The 19,440-nt window shown below is 39.4% G+C and overlaps 1 protein-coding gene across 1 annotated transcript in view; it reads right to left on the reverse strand.

Annotated features, from left to right (window-relative positions):
- UST (uronyl 2-sulfotransferase) overlaps positions 1–19,440 on the reverse strand; it is a 151,222-nt gene that overhangs the window by 15,357 nt on the left and 116,425 nt on the right. Inside the window, exons 6-7 of the mRNA XM_066178877.1 lie at positions 17,680–17,777; positions 15,369–15,526 (exon numbers count right to left, since the gene is read on the reverse strand). Coding sequence (XP_066034974.1) covers positions 15,369–15,526; positions 17,680–17,777 — 256 coding nt within the window. The remainder of the gene's footprint in view (positions 1–15,368; positions 15,527–17,679; positions 17,778–19,440) is intronic.

Consider the following 19,440-nt stretch of genomic DNA (forward strand, 5'->3'; position numbering starts at 1 on the left):
ATTCCTCACAGGCTGCTCTAGTATGTCCAGTGACTGTGGTCATCAGCTTCTAAATAAACAAAGTAACCTGGGCACACCACGTTCAGCTGAAACTTCATCCATCTGCTTGCCATAATAGCTGACAGCATTCCTGGCACATTTCCAGAGCATTTAATTTTATTAAGTACATTTACTGAAGAAACAAAAACCCTTAAACTGAGCAAACAGAGCCCTCATAAATATAACTGGGTTTTTTTTTCTTTTCATTTTGTTTGAGTTACAGTGGGAAATGAAAAACTGCAAGGCTAAAGGAAGTGAAGGGACTATTTATGTAGCATGGGAAAAATTAAACTGAGATTCAACACTTGAAAGTGGGTGACATCTGTTTATCAAAATACTTTTGTTGTATCTTTTGCTTTTTGTCTTTTCCTACTAAGACTCAGAAACGAGGACGCAGTGCTAGATTCGGACTTTGATTTTAGCAGCAATCTGGGCAAGTTCTGCCACTATTCCAAAATCAAAATATAGGTCTGGCAGTGCCAATTGCTAATAAAATATACTAACATACCATGTGCCATTTCTTCACTTAATTACTCACACATGTGTATACAGTATGAAAAGATGTGTGGGACTAGGAGTTTTTCCCTTTTTGCACGAGATACAAAGTGGCTTTGCGCTTAACTTTTTTTCCTTTTGAAGGATTGGGAAGCACACCAAGATGTGGTCTGAAAGGGTAACTGAAGAGTCTGTGAACTGAGCAGATGAATTAAGCAGGAACTCAAACCACTGATTTCTACAAGCAGCTTGCAAAAACATGCACCAAGGAAAATAATTTTCAATGATTCAAAGCAGAACCTTTGGCTAAGTGGTAAGTCTGCCCTTAAAATAGGCTAAATAAGGTGTTCTGCAAATGCACAAAGTACTGGCGCCTGCCAGGGACCCAATACCATATTCCACCAGCAGCAGAAGGCAGTGCCAAGTAAATTCTGAAATTTAATATACAGACAGATATACCTTGCAGTTTCACTGCTCTTCTGTTAGCAAAAGTTCAAGATGAACTGGGCTGACATTTTTGGTAAGCTGTTTGCCAAAGTGTAAGACAACAGACTAAATTTTCCTGTTATCAAACACTTGCATTGGCATGTCTGCACCAAATAGGCAAAGTTGTACAAGATGCAGTTTGTTCTTGGCTTTTTCAACTAATAAGAGCTAAGAACAGCTGACTGCAATAAGGGCTTACTTTCCTCCAGGAGCTGTTCTTGGTATATCTGGACGAATACATATGTGTATCAGGATGTCTGTGTATGTATGCCCATCATAATAATGTGTTTCTTTCAAGGGCTTAGACTAAGAGCGCTCATCTCACCCTTTTTATATGCTGATTGAAGAGAACAATTTGCTATTTGCAAATAAAACAATCCTAACACAAGAAATCTGTTTCATTGCACTTAAAAAGAATACACACCCTGGTCATTACAGAAAATCAATTAATTGGTTTGACACACGAAGTCATGAACTAGATTAAGTACCCAAATTCAGGAAAGAATACAAACTGTTCAAAATGCTATTTGGTATCCAAGATTCCCAGCTGATGTCCTGATTCTAATAGCTTTTAATTGCCATCACCGACACCCCAAATTTACCACCGAGTTTACCATTTATTGAATTAAATAAGGAATGGGAATAAATAGGATAAGACTCTACAGTGGAAAAAAACCCCACACCTGAAATACCCACAAATCCTGAAATGCATCTGATACTATTATGGTGAAACTGGACAAACACTATTCGCTATGAACCAGGATTCAGTGCAGAAAAACAGACTGAGGACTTCTCAAACACTGAAATGTAAGTTGTGGACACTGAAAGGCCAGAAACACATCTCACATGTACTAATCCAAAAATCTTGGAGAGAATATGGAGGAGGCAACTGGCAGCATCACTCTCTACTGTACTGTGTATCAGTGCACAGCATGAGTTAGGAGTATTCCTGCTGATGAACTCCAGACAGCCACTCAGGGCACCAGATAGCCCCCAGAGAGAGAAACAGCCATTTACCTCTCTTCACTGATCATGCAGAGAGCTCTATTTCCTCAGTACATAATTTAAACACCGACATTAAATAACGTCCATACCCAGTGAAGTAAGGCAGGTTTGTCAGCTGTCTGAAGACCCTTCAAGGATGAGTCATGGCTACTGTGAAATTGGCAGAGCACTCATGGAACAGCAGGGAGTGGAAGAAAACTTGAAAGATAAAAATAAGACTTCAATGCCCAGAAAATATTTAGTGGCATTTAGGATAAAACAGAGTTTTTGGTGAATATTTTCATTCAGTGTTTTAAATAAATTTTCTTGGGCTATGCTGTCACTTCTGTCACATCCAATTTCCACTAGCTTTTGGAAGATGTATATTATATATCAGTCACCCAATAATTCCACACTCTCATTTTATGTAACAGAAAAAGCATGTGTTTGAGCCCAAGCAGTAAACCTCCAAACTTGGTAACATCCTAAAAGCCACAGGAGCACAGCTCTGCAAAGCACTGCGGGCTCTGGCCGACTGCGCACACCCGTGGCTCCCTGCTGCACCAAACTCTGCTGCAGCAACATCTGTGTGCTCCCTGCCCGTCTTCCCTCCACACAGCCCTAGCACCACCACTGGGCTCTCCCAGTAACTTGTGCTGCACTTCCTTCTAGTGAGAAAGAAGCAAAACCTGAAAGAGCCCTCTCCCTTCTGTTCTCTTTTCTTTGCTAGATCCAACAGCACTCTTTATCAATCTCCTTTTCCCCCTTCCACTCCACAAATACAAAGATGTCAAATAATGTAGCTGATGGTTTGGAAATGAATTGAAACAGTCAAGAAGCAGGAGAACCAGAGACAAGACAAGCACATAGTTTTTGTTCTTAGCCCTACCTTTGCATGCTCTGCTACACCGAAGACGTGATACCCATAATGACTTACACTTACACGTGTACCCCAAGAACAGCAATACATAACACAGCAACACAACTTCACAGGCTGTTCAAAGTTCAGTTGAAAGGAACAAAATGGAAGAAGACAAACCTCATTCAAATTTTGCATTACACAGAAGGTATTAGACAGAATCATATTGCAAAAGGCACAACAATAAGCTATATTATTTTATCATTAATCTGTCAGAACACAAGAAATTAGGTTTTTTCCTATGCTGGATGCATAGAGCTGAATAATTCCATAATTAGAGGGAAGCCAGCTCAGAAAAACTAGCCATGAGGAAAGCAAACTGATTGTGAAGAGAGTATTTCAGGGCCTGAGAACAGAGCAGGAGTACTTGCGTGGGCAGACAACAGATGCTGCTCCAGACTTTCAGCAAACAGCAGAGTAGGGAGAGATGGGTAACTGCTGGTATTTACTTGCTGTTTTAACTTTAAGCAATTGGAGGAAGATAACAATTTAAACCACTGCCCCCTGGATAGCTTTTGTATTTCTTCTGAGTCTCCATGAGTCTCCAAATATTATATTTTTCTCTCTCTTCAATATCCTCATTTCCCCTGAGTATGCACTGACCAGCAACTTGCATTCCCTAGAAATCCTCCCACTAGCTATCTGGAAAGAAATTTATGCTAGAGGGCATAACACTCTTCTAACATGTAGATGCCTTTAGAACTACAAGTCATCTCCAGAAAGCAAATTACACAGAGATGCATAAAGAATTCCTCCAAGACCTATTTTGGAGGCAAGTGAATTTAGCCAACTCACAAACATCAGCAGTAATTTCAATTCAGTAAGCATGTTTGGCATTCTCAAAACCTTCGCCCAAACCACACAACCTCTTGCATGTGCACTTCTAAAAATATTTTTTTCTTGGTTGGTTTTCGTGTTCACTTTTTGCCCTCGGCCTATATGATAAAAATTTTCTGGGTGAGCCCTGGAGAACTGAGCAGACCAAACACTAATTCTCATATGGAATTTATTTAGAGGGGGAGAAAAAATCCCTTAAGTTGAGTAGTTACATTATTTTGAACTGGTTTTATATTTTATGCATACATAGTGGAGCTGGAATTTCAGGGCTGGCTTTTGTTTGCATTCATCATGAAGCATTTGTTATATGAGCTGCTGCTACTGCTACCAAAACAGCTGCTGCTCACTGCTAGAAAACCAGAGGCCAACTCAACAGTTTCTTTCTTTCTCTGTTAAGTCTAGCTGGAAAATGAGGCCTGGTGTGTCTGCAGAAAATTACCTTTCCTTGGCTTCACTGTCATCCTTGCCACCTTTTGCTTACCCAGAATGCAAATTTGAAAGAGAATGGATAAATCAGAACAAGAGCAGGCACGTTCTGATGCTCCTGAATCACCTACCATTAAACACAAATCAGAACTACAGCTGTGTGAACTCTGCTTTGCAGTTAGGACAGCACCTCAAATGTGAATGCCTTTCCTTCAGCTATTCTTGCAATTCAGCTGGGATTTTAACCCTTCTGTCCTGCATCACCATTTTCTGCCATCTAGAAAAATTGAGTCATGACTTGATCTAGCTTCACAGAAAAAATTTCTTCTGTAGGAGACTGCTTCCCTGTACAGAGAAAAATACCGACCCAGCTAATAATCTGTGTGCTTTCCTACCAAGCTCCACACGGATCAGGACCCAGAGCACCTGTGGACTGCAGCTCTGAGCGCAGAGGACAGACCTTCTCAACTGCACATGAGCTGAATTTTAATGCTTTGCTTTGTTATGATTACTAAACTGCTTCAGCGTTGTTTGTGTTGCTTCCTGGTAACATCATATCAGCACTGACCTCTCTTACCTCAGTCATACCTTTCTAGGAGAACATTTACCCCAGGCTGGAACACAGTCTTCCCTGTTTTTATAAAGTAAGGAGGCACTACCAAACAATGAACCTCTTTCACCAGCTTTATCCTGCAGGAGAACTTTATTTCTCCTATCTTGACAACTAGTTTTCTTCAAGAGCTTTTGGACAGATCTTGTTGAAAATCACACCTGTACCATCTTGCTGAGTCCTGAAAGGAAACAGTTGATTTTTGAGGTTTTACAAACGTTATACTGACCTTTCCCAATTGCCTATTAATCACATCCTCTATTATACTTCCTCCTGGTATGTCAATTTGATTCTTACATCTGTCGGTGTCCAGGTGAAAATTACAGCCCTCTAAAAGCTTGGGAGTGATCTTAACTATTCTTCCAAAAGAACTGCTGATTGCATCAGGGGACACATCACAGAGTTGGCAATTTCAGTTTCAAAGAAATCCTTGGTGAACATTAGCTCTCACAGCAGCACCCTTAACACTGCCAAGGAGTAAAGACAGCTGTGGAGTAAAAAAATGCCACATCCTAACACTTACCTGTATTACAGATGTCATCTGCAAGTAACTGAGAAGATATTCAAACAGAGTGCAAATAGTACAACTCAAAAGATAAGATCTATAAAGTACAGTAACAATTGTGCAAATGTTGGAGATAGTCAAAGACAGAAAACTGGAGAGAAGATAGTAATAAAAGAACACAATGGAAATGCAGTGTGGAAGGGGAGGAAACTGGGAAGATGAGCCTAGACAGAAAAGGAGGGGAGAATGCTCTTTCATGCTACATTTGAAAATCTGTTATTCTACTCCAAGAACAGAGAAAAAGAAGAAAAATGGAATCTTCACAGCTATATTTAGTAAAACCCTCTTTTCCTGCTATAGCTTCTTGGAGAGCAAGTGTTCAAGAGGGACAGATTAAAAAGGCTGGGAAATTCCAACAGGGGAAGTAAGTTGGGAACATAACGCCAAGAAAGACTCTTGGAAGAGCAAAGGGTCAGCTCTCCAGCACCATAAACTGCCTTCAGGGCAGGTAAAGCAAAGGGGTTCAGTTCACAGGATGGAGCACAGGCATGGTGTGAAGCTGAGTTCAAGTGAGGAGTGATGGCAGGGAGACACACCAGCTGAGAGTACCAGTTGTGTAACAGCTGAGAGCTACAATGCTAACATAGTTACCCCCATTTTAATTCTTACAATTTTGTCAAGAGCTGACCCTTGCACTTTGCTGAAATCCATGCTACTAATTATTTCCCTTTTTTTCTTATGGTAGCAACAGTGGCCTTAAGATGATTTCAGAGCACAATACACCGTGTCCTCTGGGTGCAAGTGGTCCCTTTACAGACGTACCCTGGGGATGTCTCTTCCCTGAGACTGTCTCCCTGCCACTTCTCCCAGCTGCCCACTGTCTCGCTCTCACTGACTCTCTTTTCTGGCACCTAGCCCTGATACGGTTGAAAAAAACCCTTTTGGTGTTTTGGTGACAACTAACTTGCCAGAATTTATGCTCTCTCATGTTTTCCTAATTTTAATTATTACATTTTAATTACTATAGCAGCTAATTTGCATCACTGTAAAAACTTGATATTAAACTGCAATGTTTATGTGAAAATCTAAGTAATTCCTAAGGGGTGGCTGCTTGTCTCTACTGTACAAAAATTACAGGTAAAAGCATTTTAACAACTAAATTTCTTTTCTGGAGCTACCTTACCTTTAACATTTTTCAAAACGTTTCTGAGCCATCAAAGATACTGGCTTATGGTACTTGCATTGTTCTTGCAAGATGTCTTGGGGTAAGAATAACCGATTTAACCTGCAGCCCATTCTACCACAGATACAGTGACTTAGTCTGAGATAAAAAGTATAATAATTTTATTTGAAGACTGAAAGTAAGATTATGCTCCTAAAACCTAAGTGAATAGTCAGCTCTGTGATCTGTTTCATATTGCTCCTGTGTCTTCAACATCAAATATGCTTTGTTTTCAATTAAGAGGTGTTTCTCCCCAAACACTGGCCCTGAAAACATACCGTGGGATACAACGATAATTGAGCTGAATTCTCAGTTGTTCTGGTCCAAGTATTAATAAATGGGGTGTTTTTTTATATTCCAGCCTCAGCCACCTTGTGCAGCTTGCTTGTTTTCATGTATGTGAGATGAAGACCTGTTCACCTGGAACAGAAGCAGGCCAATTAACTGGGGTTTAATACCTCCTTCTGTATGCCTTCTGTTGCCTGGACAGAGGTCAAAGTTGTCAAAGAAACAATCCACATAATCTGTTACTGCTGTATTTTTTGTTTAAATGCTATTTTTAAAGCACCAGCAGTAACTGAGGAATAGCTGAAATGCTACTGATTAAAACAGCATTATGATTTTATTTACTAAGGTACTCAAGAAGGAATGAACTGTCATTGCAGGCTTTAACTGCCTTTCATTAAAATGTTTGTGGTATATTGTCATCAGCAACCCTGGATTATTTATGAGATACCACTACTGCTGCATCCAAATGCAGATTTCCTTCTGTGTTGGAGCTTTAACAAAGCTGGTTATGCATGGGTTTTCCATTTTGTGATACTAGGAACAGGAAATATTCAAAAGATGCATCGGGGAATCAACCTCAGATGAGCAGCAGGAACACACTTATAAACCATAACATCTTTAGTGACTGATATGCTCATTAGATGAACATGAGCATTGCTTGGAAGATATCAGCACCAAGCCTTCAAAATGATCTCCTGACATACACAAAAAAAAATACACATGGATTCTTGATGTGTGAGATGTAAGGGCTTGTTTGACTGGTCCCTTGGTAGGTTTTGTTTTTACTGCAGCACAGTATGAAATTACATTTTTGCAAGTTTAATCCAGAGCCCATTGATAGATGTGGTAAAAGGAAACTGAATGCAAGTGACATGAATAGGTGGGATGAAATGCAGCCCATAGGCCAAAGTCTCGGAATTGCACTAAAAGATGAAGATGATGCACTAAGTGACCTCAGTCTTCACAATCCTACAGACACACAGAAACTTTAGAGAGGGGAAACTCTGTTGAAGATAAGTTCAGATGAGCATGCAATAAAGTAAAATTTGTTTGGCTTCAGGTAAAGACCCTGCCATTTGACAGGAAAGAGAAATATGAAAAAGTTGGAGGAGAGGAATAGGAAAAAGGTAGCTGACTGCAGAGCACAAGCTTGGTATAAGCATGTATTTTAGCTAACAGAAAGGGAAGCTTAAGTGATTCTACGAAACATACTCAGCTTATCTCTCCAATACATTGCACTTTGTCAGAGCCATTCTTTGAGCTCATGTGTCCAGAAACTTTACTAGAAGAGGAACATTAGATCTAGGTTTTTCAAACAATGACTTAAGGGAACATGGACTTCACCTTCCACTACAACTGACTCTGAGCAGAGCCTTTACAAATTCAACTTCCATGAAAATCCAAGCTAAAATAAGGATTTAAAAATCAGTACAGTAATTAGGAAGAAGAGGAACTATATCCTTCTTTGCCATAATCGGTGGTGAGATCTGGAAGGCAGCCAACATCCTTGAATGCCAGAAGCGCTGGGAAGGGGAACTGTGGATCAACAGTAGCCTCATTCCTCATTTCTCCAGTACATGAACCATGCCCACGATCCTGGCCTGCCAACAGGAAATACCTAAATGCCTCACCTGATCTAAATGACTGTTGCTGGTGCTGCTGTACTTACCAGGGCAACCACTGCTCTTGACTCCGGGAGAAAGCAGAGCTGTAGCAATGTATTTGGCAAATGGAAATGTAAATCCTGCTTCCCTGCACCGTAGGCTCAGGGAGCAGATTCACCAGACCGAGCACCAATGACACGTCAGACTGTCAGCTGCCTCACTTTTTGTCCCAAAATGCCATTCATTTGGGGCCACAAGATATATTTATAGGAAACTGCTCTGCTTGTAACTATGCACGTATGACCTAACTCAATCTAACAAGTACACACTAGCAAGGAAGAGCAAATAGGTAGGATTTGAGGCTGGATGTACACAAGCTCCATGTGGGTTGGAAAGCCATACCAAACTTGCTTGCCACAGCTTTTCTCCTGATCACATTTTAGCAATGAGACTGATACTATCTTGGGTAAATCTTTGGTGCCACAGTTATGGTTTTCATGCCACACGCATATCTGGAGTGGCTTCACCTTCCTCAGCAGAACCACAAGAACCACAGCTGTTATAGACTGTCAAGCTTTGCTTCAGAACTCCCCACAGAGAAGCTTTGCTTCTGAGGCAAATCTTCCGAAGACCTAGTGGTTCCTTTGAAAAACATAGTCATAAGAAAGCCCAGAAGTGCTCAAATCCTTCCAAGAGCTCCTATTCTTAAAACTGCATAGCTTATTCACAATAAGATTTCAAACCTCTGGAAGACAAAACAACGTATTTTCTTTAATGAGATTAGCAAAAAAGGATGCTTTCACTGACTATCCTTATCACTCACTGGTGTATCCAACTAACTTCAAGGCATCCTGGATCGGGCAGTCTGGTTTTGTCCCTGCTCTCCAAACCCTGTATTTTCATGGCTGAAGACCTAGAAAATGTATCCACAATCTTTGATAGTACCTTCGGTTTTATAAAACAAACCAAAGAACAGAATAGCTGTGCAGAATGTCCTAGATGCTATTGACCTAATAAAAAAAGGAATGTCCTCAGGGATATGCACTGTCTCTTCCTCTTCTCCAGCCCCTCTTGCACATAGAGAACAGGGAATTTGTTTTACAAGAAACAAAAGTACAATTAAACACTTTTCCTAGATCTTAAACTGAGCGTTTTAGCATTCACATTGTTTTATAGCGTTCCTTTATGCAATATTGAAAGTTGAGACTTCAAAGGGAGAAGAAAAGAATGGTCTGTTCACCCTTTCTATTTTCAGAACAGGATGTTGGGCGATAAGAAAACGCCACCCAAGCAGAATGTAAATCCACGTGTGATGTTGGCCCTGGGAGCGCTGCACACACGGGAAGATCGCTCCACCTGCTGGACAAAGCTGCTCTGCTCACACGCACAGCTCGCCTCTCATCAGAGATGGGAACGTGCTACACCCAAGTGTTACTTCCCAAGTCCAACCTCATGTTTTACCTCCACGTGAAATTCAGAATTTTCCTCTTCCATAGAAAATTTTCCTAGTCAGTGATTCCTGTTCGAAGTATTACTTAGGAAAAACACAAAGCTCTTCTAGAGTGCAAGGCAAAAGAAAAGACAGCATATTTGGAGTCTCCAAAGCTTTTAAACGTTTGAATGTGTTTGAAATTTTAGAAGTGATGCAAAAAACCCACAAAAAACCCCCACCACAAAACCTCCTCAGTATTTAAATTAAAACTAATGCACGCTGATTTTATTCTCTCATCAAGAATGCAGGTGCTTGTAGGAGAGAGAAAAGTTGGGCACTTCAGCACAGGAGATGAGCCAATGTATTATTCCCTTTCCATTTCCCAGTCACAACCCCCTCCAGAAGTACAGCTCACAAGAAGCCAGCAGACTAAGAAGTCTCATATAATTTGTCCTAACTTCTTCTTTCCTTTCATTTTGTGCTGAACAAAGGCAGAATATAAGATAAGATGATGGCTATTTAAAGACACTACACAAAAAGCACTGCCTCCCTCTACCGGAGTCCTCTGATAATTTCTTATTCAAAGTTTTTGCTCTTGGAAGTGGTGCCTGTAAACAGACTCACTACAATTTCTCAGAAGGAAAAAACCCTTGGTTCCTTAACTTGTCCAAATGTATAGCACCTGAACCATGTGAAGGCAAGTCCCACCTTCAGCACTGGCCTGACACAGGACTGATCTTCAGCACAGTGCTGAGTTTGATTTCACCCTTTTCCTAACTCCATCAAAAATGCTCTGCTTCTCAGAACCTCAGCTCTGCAATAAAGACATGTGGCAGCATCTCTCTCCTTACTGGGTTTAAAGAGAAGGGGAAACCTATGAACAGAAAATGTCAAGACTGTATCATGCGAACATAGTGGATTTAGAAAATGAGAGGGTTTGTATTGCCTGGGATAATGTTACTACTACAGATTAAAACATTCCCTGTAAATGCAATTCTTATGAGAATCAAATTTCCCTTGTGTTTAAATTTTTTTTTTACATAGTTTACCTAAACAATATATTTTCTTTCAGCTGACAGTGTGAATTATTTCATTGCACTCAATAAAATTCACTGTTTGAAACGCCTAAAGTCAGTCTCCTTGCTGTAGAATAAGACCTATACATTCTCCAGGCTAAATGCACCTTTCAGGAAACAAAGGGGTTTTTTCCTGGTATTGGGAAGAAGTGCTTTTATAGGGCTTCTGGTGCCAAAGAAAATTTATGAACTCCTGCAGAGAGGTGTGAGGATACGGCTCATTTCTGAGGTGATAAAAAAACCCATTTTATTGCCTATTGTTTTACACTGGATGCTGTTAACTTCTACCCTATCCCACAGAAGTTGACAAGACAGAAGAAAAACTCTGTTTTGCTGAGCACAGTACATATTTTTTGCCTTTTAAAACCATCAAAGATATGAAACCCACATGTGCCCATTTCAAAAGAAACTGTAAATATTTTCTGTGTTCTGGCTACCAGCCAGGTTTCAGAGGTGAGCTGTAGCCAGCAAAAGTGAACAGGACTGACCAATTCTTTCTTTCCTTTAGCTCCTGAGAGTGAGGAGAGATTTTACATATCAAGATTTGTTACAACTATTTCAGGCCTTTCAAAGATTTAAAGAACACTTTTAAATTTTGCAATAAATATAATCTAAAGCTCTGCAATTGGATACTATCTGCTTCAATGCTGGTGAAAAAAAGACAAAATTTTGAACAAATTTTACTGTGTTAGCAAAGAAAGCTATTAAACACAAATATATTTCTTTAAAATTTATTCTACCCATCTATTAATCCATCTATCAATTTCACAATCTGTCTGCTGCCCCCATTCCTATCCTTTTAACCTCTTGTGAAAGCCAGTTTGGCTGTCAAGACAAAACAAATTTGTAACTTCGGACAAGATAGGAATCAAAGAAGAGAGTCCTTTTGCAATTCTTGACTTGGCATTAACATTATCTTAATGCTTAATTTCAAGGAGAGAGTGGAGACACAGAAAAACAGGAAGCTCGTAGCTTCAAAGTATTGTACAAGATAAAACCAGATTGGTTCCAATGAAAACTTTAGCACCACAAAGAGCTTACACATTTTGTTACACATGGTTATAAAACACACGAGTCAAAATAGCTGGCATATGGAATAGCTGAATGATATTTGTTAATGCAATGAAGGAAGTTATTTCTCCCACTATCCTCTGACATTAAAATTTTCTGTCATGCTGAACTGCCAAGTTTTTTTAACATTTTACCTTTCTTCACAGTTTCCTTCTGCCAGCTTCTATCAGACAAATCATTAGCATCAACAAGAAAAGCACTCAATTCATACAGCTTTAAGAAGCTACCTGTGTCATCAGGAATACAGACAATAGCTCTCTGATGAAAATGTCACACTATCTTATCTGATCACAGAGCCACAGATTTAATGACCTGCTTCAGAACAACAGTAGAAAAATATTTTTGAAGGTCAAACAACTACAGGCTTTGTTTTCTCCTAAGAGAACAGTGAACAAAAGTTTCTTGATAAATATTACTATAGTGCTTCAGATGAGAAATTTTACTACAACACAAAAAACCCAAAGAACTTTGAATATGGCCTGCACAGTTCAAAGGAACAGAGATGAGAAAAAGTTTCTAGATTTCCTGATTTCTGTATTATCAACTCATAATGAAGGTTTCCAATACTAAGAAGTTTGCTTAGATGGGAGCTACGGTGTTCTGGTGACAACTCCAAGCACCTGTAATGAGCAAGGAGAGTGCCAACTTCAGGCAGAAGGGGTTTAACCCACAATTCCTGCAGACGTATCTTAAATGCACATGTGATTTTATGGGTTTGTTAACATCAGGCATTCTTCTTACTCTAGCAGGAAGGTGCTTTTAATATGGTTTAGCACTCATCTGATGATGGTGGGGCAGCAATTGCCTGTTTCCTACTGTGATTTCTAATCTATGTAATCCATTGAAGCAATGCTGGATTGAAATTGTCTTTCTTCATCTACTTTTTGCTTCAAGGCAGCTCTACAAATCCAGTTTCTGAATTGCCTCTAATCCAGAACTGCTTGTTGCAGCGGGCTCTGGTGCAGATATTTGTAGACATGGAAGTGAATCATCTTTCTGTACACGTCCTTCACTGTGTTTTCCTCATCTTTTTATATTCAGCTGACAAAAGACAAGTTCTAGAGAAACTTTCCTTCCTTATGTGGAAAGAGGAAAGGCTGCCATAAGAGAATTTCAAGTGGAGTGGCAGGTCAGCAGACAAAACTGTAAACTGTATAGATTTAATCTGCAAGTGTTAGTTGCAACAAAAGGTCAGTTTTGGCCCACGTCATCTGCTGCTTTGTGGGACCACCACACAGCTGGCAGAACAACACATCTTCTCCCAAAGGCTTCATGATGCAACAGCAGAGGGTGTTGCAGATCAGGCTTAAGATGTCCTGAGGAGAACAACGTAGGATTTCTTACACACTGCCTGAATATTTTTTATTTTTCTGGCTGATTCTGTTAATTTTTTTTTTGCAAGCATCAGCATCAACTCAGAAATAACCAGATGATAACGATGATAGAAAAAAAAAAACAACCCTCAAACATATAAATGTATGAAAAGAGGAGGAGAGAGTTAACACAAGGAAACTGTTCTCTTACTTATATACCCAGTCAATAAGTGAATGGGAAAGAAAAAGGTTTAATCCACCTAGGGAATACTGACAGAAAGTGGTCAATCTTTAGACATGACACGAGACCCATCTTTCACAAGAAATCCCAAAGGAAATCGCTGTCCTGTAACAGGTGATCAAATTTCCTCCAGATACTGGAAAATACAGAGAGAGAAGAAAGATTAACCAGCACTTAATGATTCTGGCAGATTGCTTATTTCCCACCTGACAATTTCTGGGGCATCCTGATGAAAATCAAAACCCTGCGTGCTGCTTATTAGCTTCCCTCACTGTAAATGAAGTGAAAATATATGGTGCACAGAACAGCTGAAGAAGTCAAATAAACTCAAAGAAAACTCTCATGGCACAGAGAGCCCATCTTTCTATTGATCCCCCTGCCTTTCTTTTGTCTAACATCCGTATGAGGAAACCTTTGACACCAAATTGAGCAAACCTTTAGAATGACTTCCACATACTACAAACACAGGTATTTTTATTTTTTAATTTATAAAGATAAGGGAAATACCTCATCCCAAACAGGGCTGCTCTCATGCCAGTACAATACTCTCCTTATGTCTGTTATTAAGCAAAATCTCTCTACGGCTGGATGTGGTACCACAAAGTTACACTCTCACCCTTCCAAAGAGCTGCCTTAACTGCCTGATTGCAAGCAGACAATGACCCACTGCAAGCATGCTCAGAGAAGGAATTCCCTAGTACCTGTATCACAGCTAAACACAGAATTTCCAAAGACGCATCCTAGAAGAAGGGCTTGGTGGGCAGTCACGCATAAATCCCATTATGATTATGGACAGAAACCCATAATTTCTCCAAAGTGACTGACTACTGTAACAACTGTTCTCAGCCAAAAGCCAGTCATCAGCTGCATCCATTACAAACTGAATTCAATCTTTGTTCCATGTGCTTTGAATATACAGCTTGGTACAAAACACACATATTAATGGCTGTAGGCATTTCACACTGACACAATTGCAATTGAGTCACAGGGGGAAAAGGGAAATTTTACCCCTGCTTGGTGCACACAGTACTGATGGGCCTGTCAGATGTAAGCAAGAAATCAGTTCTGCTGGAATGACACGCACAGCCCTCCAGAAGCATTGTATTTATTTTTAGGCATAGGACACAATACTGCCTTTTAAAGAAGTCAGCAATAAGTAAGTGTTGGAGGAACGGATTGACGCAGAGAACCCTTTCAGACTGACCATGGGGTGCAAACTAAGGAGTAGACTGAGTGCTCTCCATTTTCATTTCTCTACCACAGACTCCTAAGTCTTTTTCCTTAGCATGCTTTGTATTGGAAGTGCTGTAAATGTACATTCTTATTTGTATTTTACCTAAACTCAGCTCAAAGGAAGGTTCATTTCATTTCAACTCATAGTCAAGGCTGAAGGAAAATAAATAACGGGGTCCTGGAGAATCTCCAAAGTGTCCAACTCCCCAAACTATTTCTTGAAGGTTTATTAAAGTACATGTTGCTCATACCATTTTGACAATAACTGACAGTATTATGTGAGAACCGAGTATGACACAATTAAAAGAAGAAGAAGCCACTCCAATGGAAAACGGGAAGCTTTCTGGCATATGAAAAGATCACTGAGCAATAAGTTCTTTAAATACTTTCTTGCAAGGAAAGAAAACCACAGAGTAACATTAAAGATAAAAGCAGAATATGGGACCTTCCCTGATCATCAAATCTGCTCCTTAAAAGGGAGATAAACTTCTCCATTGACTGAACAAGAAAGAAACACGTACCCTTCAGCAGCCATGAAGATTTAGCTGAAGCTTCCATAAGAATAGCTTTTTAATGGAAAAAGTTACCTGGGTTTTTGTAGATCCTAAGCACATCCTTGAAATAATGAGGTAAGAATCTTTCTAATAAAAGCAGCACATCCTCCAACTCCTCCAGAATGCCCACAAGCAGAAAATTTTCATTAACGTTCAGCTTTGCTCTTTCAAGGGCCCATTCACCAGGCTCCCTGTATGAAATTGTAGGGGAAAGACGGAGGAGGGAAAAAGAAAAGTTTAAATATGCATTCACTTCTCAAATTCAAGCCAAGAACACAAGTGAATTAAAAAAAAATACTCAGTGCCATCTTTAGAACAAAAAAAGACCCCCACCAAACCCAAGTAGCTTACTGAGCTTTTCCATGCAACATCTAAAATTGGATTGGCATGTAAAAACAGGATCACATTAAAAGGAGGCTAATCACTGTGTGAAAGTACTCCATTCTGAAAGTATCTTTTGCCAAGTTGTTTATAAGCTCAAACTTGTGAACTTTGGTATTTCAGCTTGGAAGCACAACCCATCTGATGGAAGGAATGACTGCCCGTGGTCACTGGAAGGTGCTGAGGGGTGGTGGTGTCCGTGAACTACATCAGGGGAATTGTTGGGACCAACCACTGCCTGCTGTTACTTGGTGAATCCTATGCAGGACACTACCATTTTCCACCTTGTCCTTCATTTTAACTTTTGTCAAAGTCTCCAGGAGCTTCCCTTTCCCTGTCATTACCCTTGGTTGCCCTGCATCTCTGCTAAAGGATTTGCATTTTTTTGCTGTGACTGATACCGGTTTTGAAGAACAGTTTAGGGTTCTTCTATCTTTTCTTCCAGTGGGAAAAGCTGGCAGGACTTCACAACATCTTTATGCTTCCCTGTTTCCCAAAAGCACAATGTAGTTAGACAACCATATGAATCCTAAATCCCTTAAAATAATTCGTATTAGTTACCCTCTGGGAGCAGCAGCCACCATTCATACTGACATGAGATATAATGCCATGTCCCAAGCTGAAGGCAATCAGTTGTGCACACTGGCTGGGAGTGGCTGTAAATCACACCTCTTCCCTGACTTCATTTGGTTATTGTGGACCCTATGCAATAGTGAATTTAACATTTGTCTGAAGCTCTTCCCGTGTCATGTGGAAAAGCGTACTACTTTCCACTCTTACTAGAGCAGACTTGTAACAGGTTTTTCATGCTCTACCACATTCTGCGCACTGATCCGTTTTCTGGAAGAGCAAAGTGTCCCAACAAACACTTTGAGCCTCCTGTTTGTAGCTCCTTATCAGACTAAGAAGTAGCTGAAGGAAGTGCAAGGGCATGACAGGAGCTAAATCTACAACAAGGTACAAACCAGTACTTCAATATGCTGCTTGGGAACCTCACAGAGATATTTTGTGAAAGTATTCAGGCATGTGATTGTTGTTAATGGGATTACTCATGCACGCAGATTAAATGTGCAATCATAAGCACTTGCAAGTAAGGCCAAAATATGTAAAAAAAAAAAAAAAAGGAGTAATGAAAATGAAGCAATTAACCTGTTTTGTAATGAAAATGAAGTCATTAATCTGTTTTGCTTCTTACATGTAACTTCATTTAAGCAAAAAAAAATAAAGGCAGGATTTTACGACATAGAAATTAGAACAGAAGAAGTAACACATTTTCACTTGCTATTAAAAGAAGTATGGCTTTTGAAAGAAATTCCGGGAAGTGTGCAGTTATTTCATTATGGAGAAGCCTGAATAATACAGAAACATAATACCTTGAAGCTGAACACATCTAATGAAGAACATTTGTTACCAACGAAAGTATTGAAAAATCAAGAAAGTATTTAAAGTTATTCCTATATTATTGCATTAAGAATTTACTATGGTATCAGTAATACAGCAATATTAGAATGGCATACATAGATGTTAAAAATGGGGTAGATAAATTAAAGCAGTAGAAGGCTGCTTTTTACAAAGTTTTAAGCATGAATACAGTTTCTTACATGGACACACAAACTTGTATTCCTCATATAAACCTGATACAAGCATCTGAGCAAATGAAAAATATGTATTACAAAATTACAGTGCATATAAAAGGAGTAACCCAGAAAAAAAAACCTACATAAATACATTCATATTTGATTAATTATTCATGCTATAAATCAAGAAGAAAGAATACTGCTACTTTTGCAGTGCCCTCCTTACATCAAAATATATGCGTGCAGTTACCCCATATGGTGCTACATTCCTTGTACTTTCATTTTTTCTTGTACTTCAAATAATGTCACCTCTTTATTACCAATTTCTGACAAAATGTTGGCAATAGCTACTGCTGAACAAATTGAAATACCTTGCATATATTTACCTGCATCTTGGATGCTGTCCACAGAAATACGGTATGATGTAAAATAACTTGGGATTAGAACATTCAGGGTAGTTTTCAAGGATACATACATTAATGTCCTGTGGGGGAGGAAAGAAAAAAAATTACTGTATTTTCCTTTCTCCATTAGCAACTGTTTTCTTTATCTTATACTTTTTACAGTCATCTCAGGGTCAAAGCATCGTACTGAGGCTGTGACAAATATCTTAAATGTCAGCTATTGGTCCATTTATCTACTTCTTAGTATCAACAGGGGAAACAAAAAGTTACTTTGTCCTAGAATGCACAAAGCAATTTTTCCTCCTTCCTGCAAACCCCACAATTATTATACTAAGATTACTGTATGAGTCAAAGTGGGACACATTAATCAACTTTCATACTGAGTAACATTTAAAATATTCAGAAGATTATTTTCAGGCTCTTCTTTCTTCTAAATACACCCTGGAGGAAACCTGAAGTAGCCAGAATAAATAAAATTGAGACAACAATTATTAACTATCCTCCCCCCCCCCCCCCCCTCTTTTTTTTTTTTTTTAAATTCTGCGGCATTCAATGACTGGAATGAAGAAATGTAAGCTGTAATTTGTACATCGCACTCAATATTAGAACATACATCACTTTTGGTTACAATTCTGTAAACTCCTCAGATTTTCAGAACTGAATGGTGCAAAGCCTACTGAGAAAAGGGGTTATTAGAAAGCATTCATCATTTTAATGAAATATCATTCATCTAATTAGAAGCTATTTATCATTTTTCAAAGACTAGGCATAGCTACTGAAGCCTGAGAAACTGTATTCCATTTATAGCTTTACTTCAGCACAATAATAAACACGTGGGATTGAATTCCATTATCCTTATCTAATCTGATTGAGCCTTACTCTGCAAGCAGACATACTCACTCCAGAGATATACAGGGCAAAAAAATGGATAAGACAACAAAAGCAAGGACGGAAGGATCTTACCTTTGAAGAATCAATCTTTGTTGTTATTTAGATATGTGCTCTCACAATGCTATAGGTGCTACACGCATCAACATCAAACTAACAACTAAAAATCTATATTTTATCAAGTAAATAAAATGTGATAGAGAATGGTCCAAAAGAGAGATGCACTTGGAAGCACGGAAGACATAGACAGCATTTTCTGCTCTCCCAGGGGAGGTCAGGGTACAGGCCTTCAGCCACAGTATCTGCATCTGAGGCCTCATCAGAGAAAAGCTCTTCCCAGAACTTCAGTCCTCTCACCCAACATTATTAGAGTCCCTCTTGCGTCTGTAAGCTTTTTAAGGTACATTTCTGATTCCTACTCTGTCTCATAGTTATGTGAATCCAACTTCATAAGCACACCAGAAGACTCTGGGCTAGGAAATAAATCACATGGTGAGGAACCATAAAGAAAACAACATAAAAATTGCCAGCTGGGATACAAACAGTCCCTTTCCCCTGCTCCCCACAGTATATTCAAGGCTTGCCTTAAACACATTCCAGAAGACCTGAATCTTGACATTAAAGGCTCTGAGCTGAAGCTAACCAGCCCCCCATTCTCCATGCTATGGTTACTAAGAAATCTTACTGTGGATGTACAGATTGCACAGGCAATGTGCCTCTCCTATCATCCCAGTAGGGTTTTTTAACATGAATTACAAATTGCACTTATTTAAAGGCTCATTGTGCTGTTACTATAGACACCCACACCAGCGATGTTTTCAGTGATATGTATTTTTCGCTTTCATAAGAACCTAA

Source organism: Chamaea fasciata, unplaced genomic scaffold, assembly GCF_029207755.1.
Source record: "Chamaea fasciata isolate MVZ Bird 193981 ecotype frontalis unplaced genomic scaffold, bChaFas1.0.hap1 SCAF_3, whole genome shotgun sequence".
In the NCBI taxonomy this organism is placed as follows: Eukaryota; Metazoa; Chordata; class Aves; order Passeriformes; family Sylviidae; genus Chamaea; species Chamaea fasciata.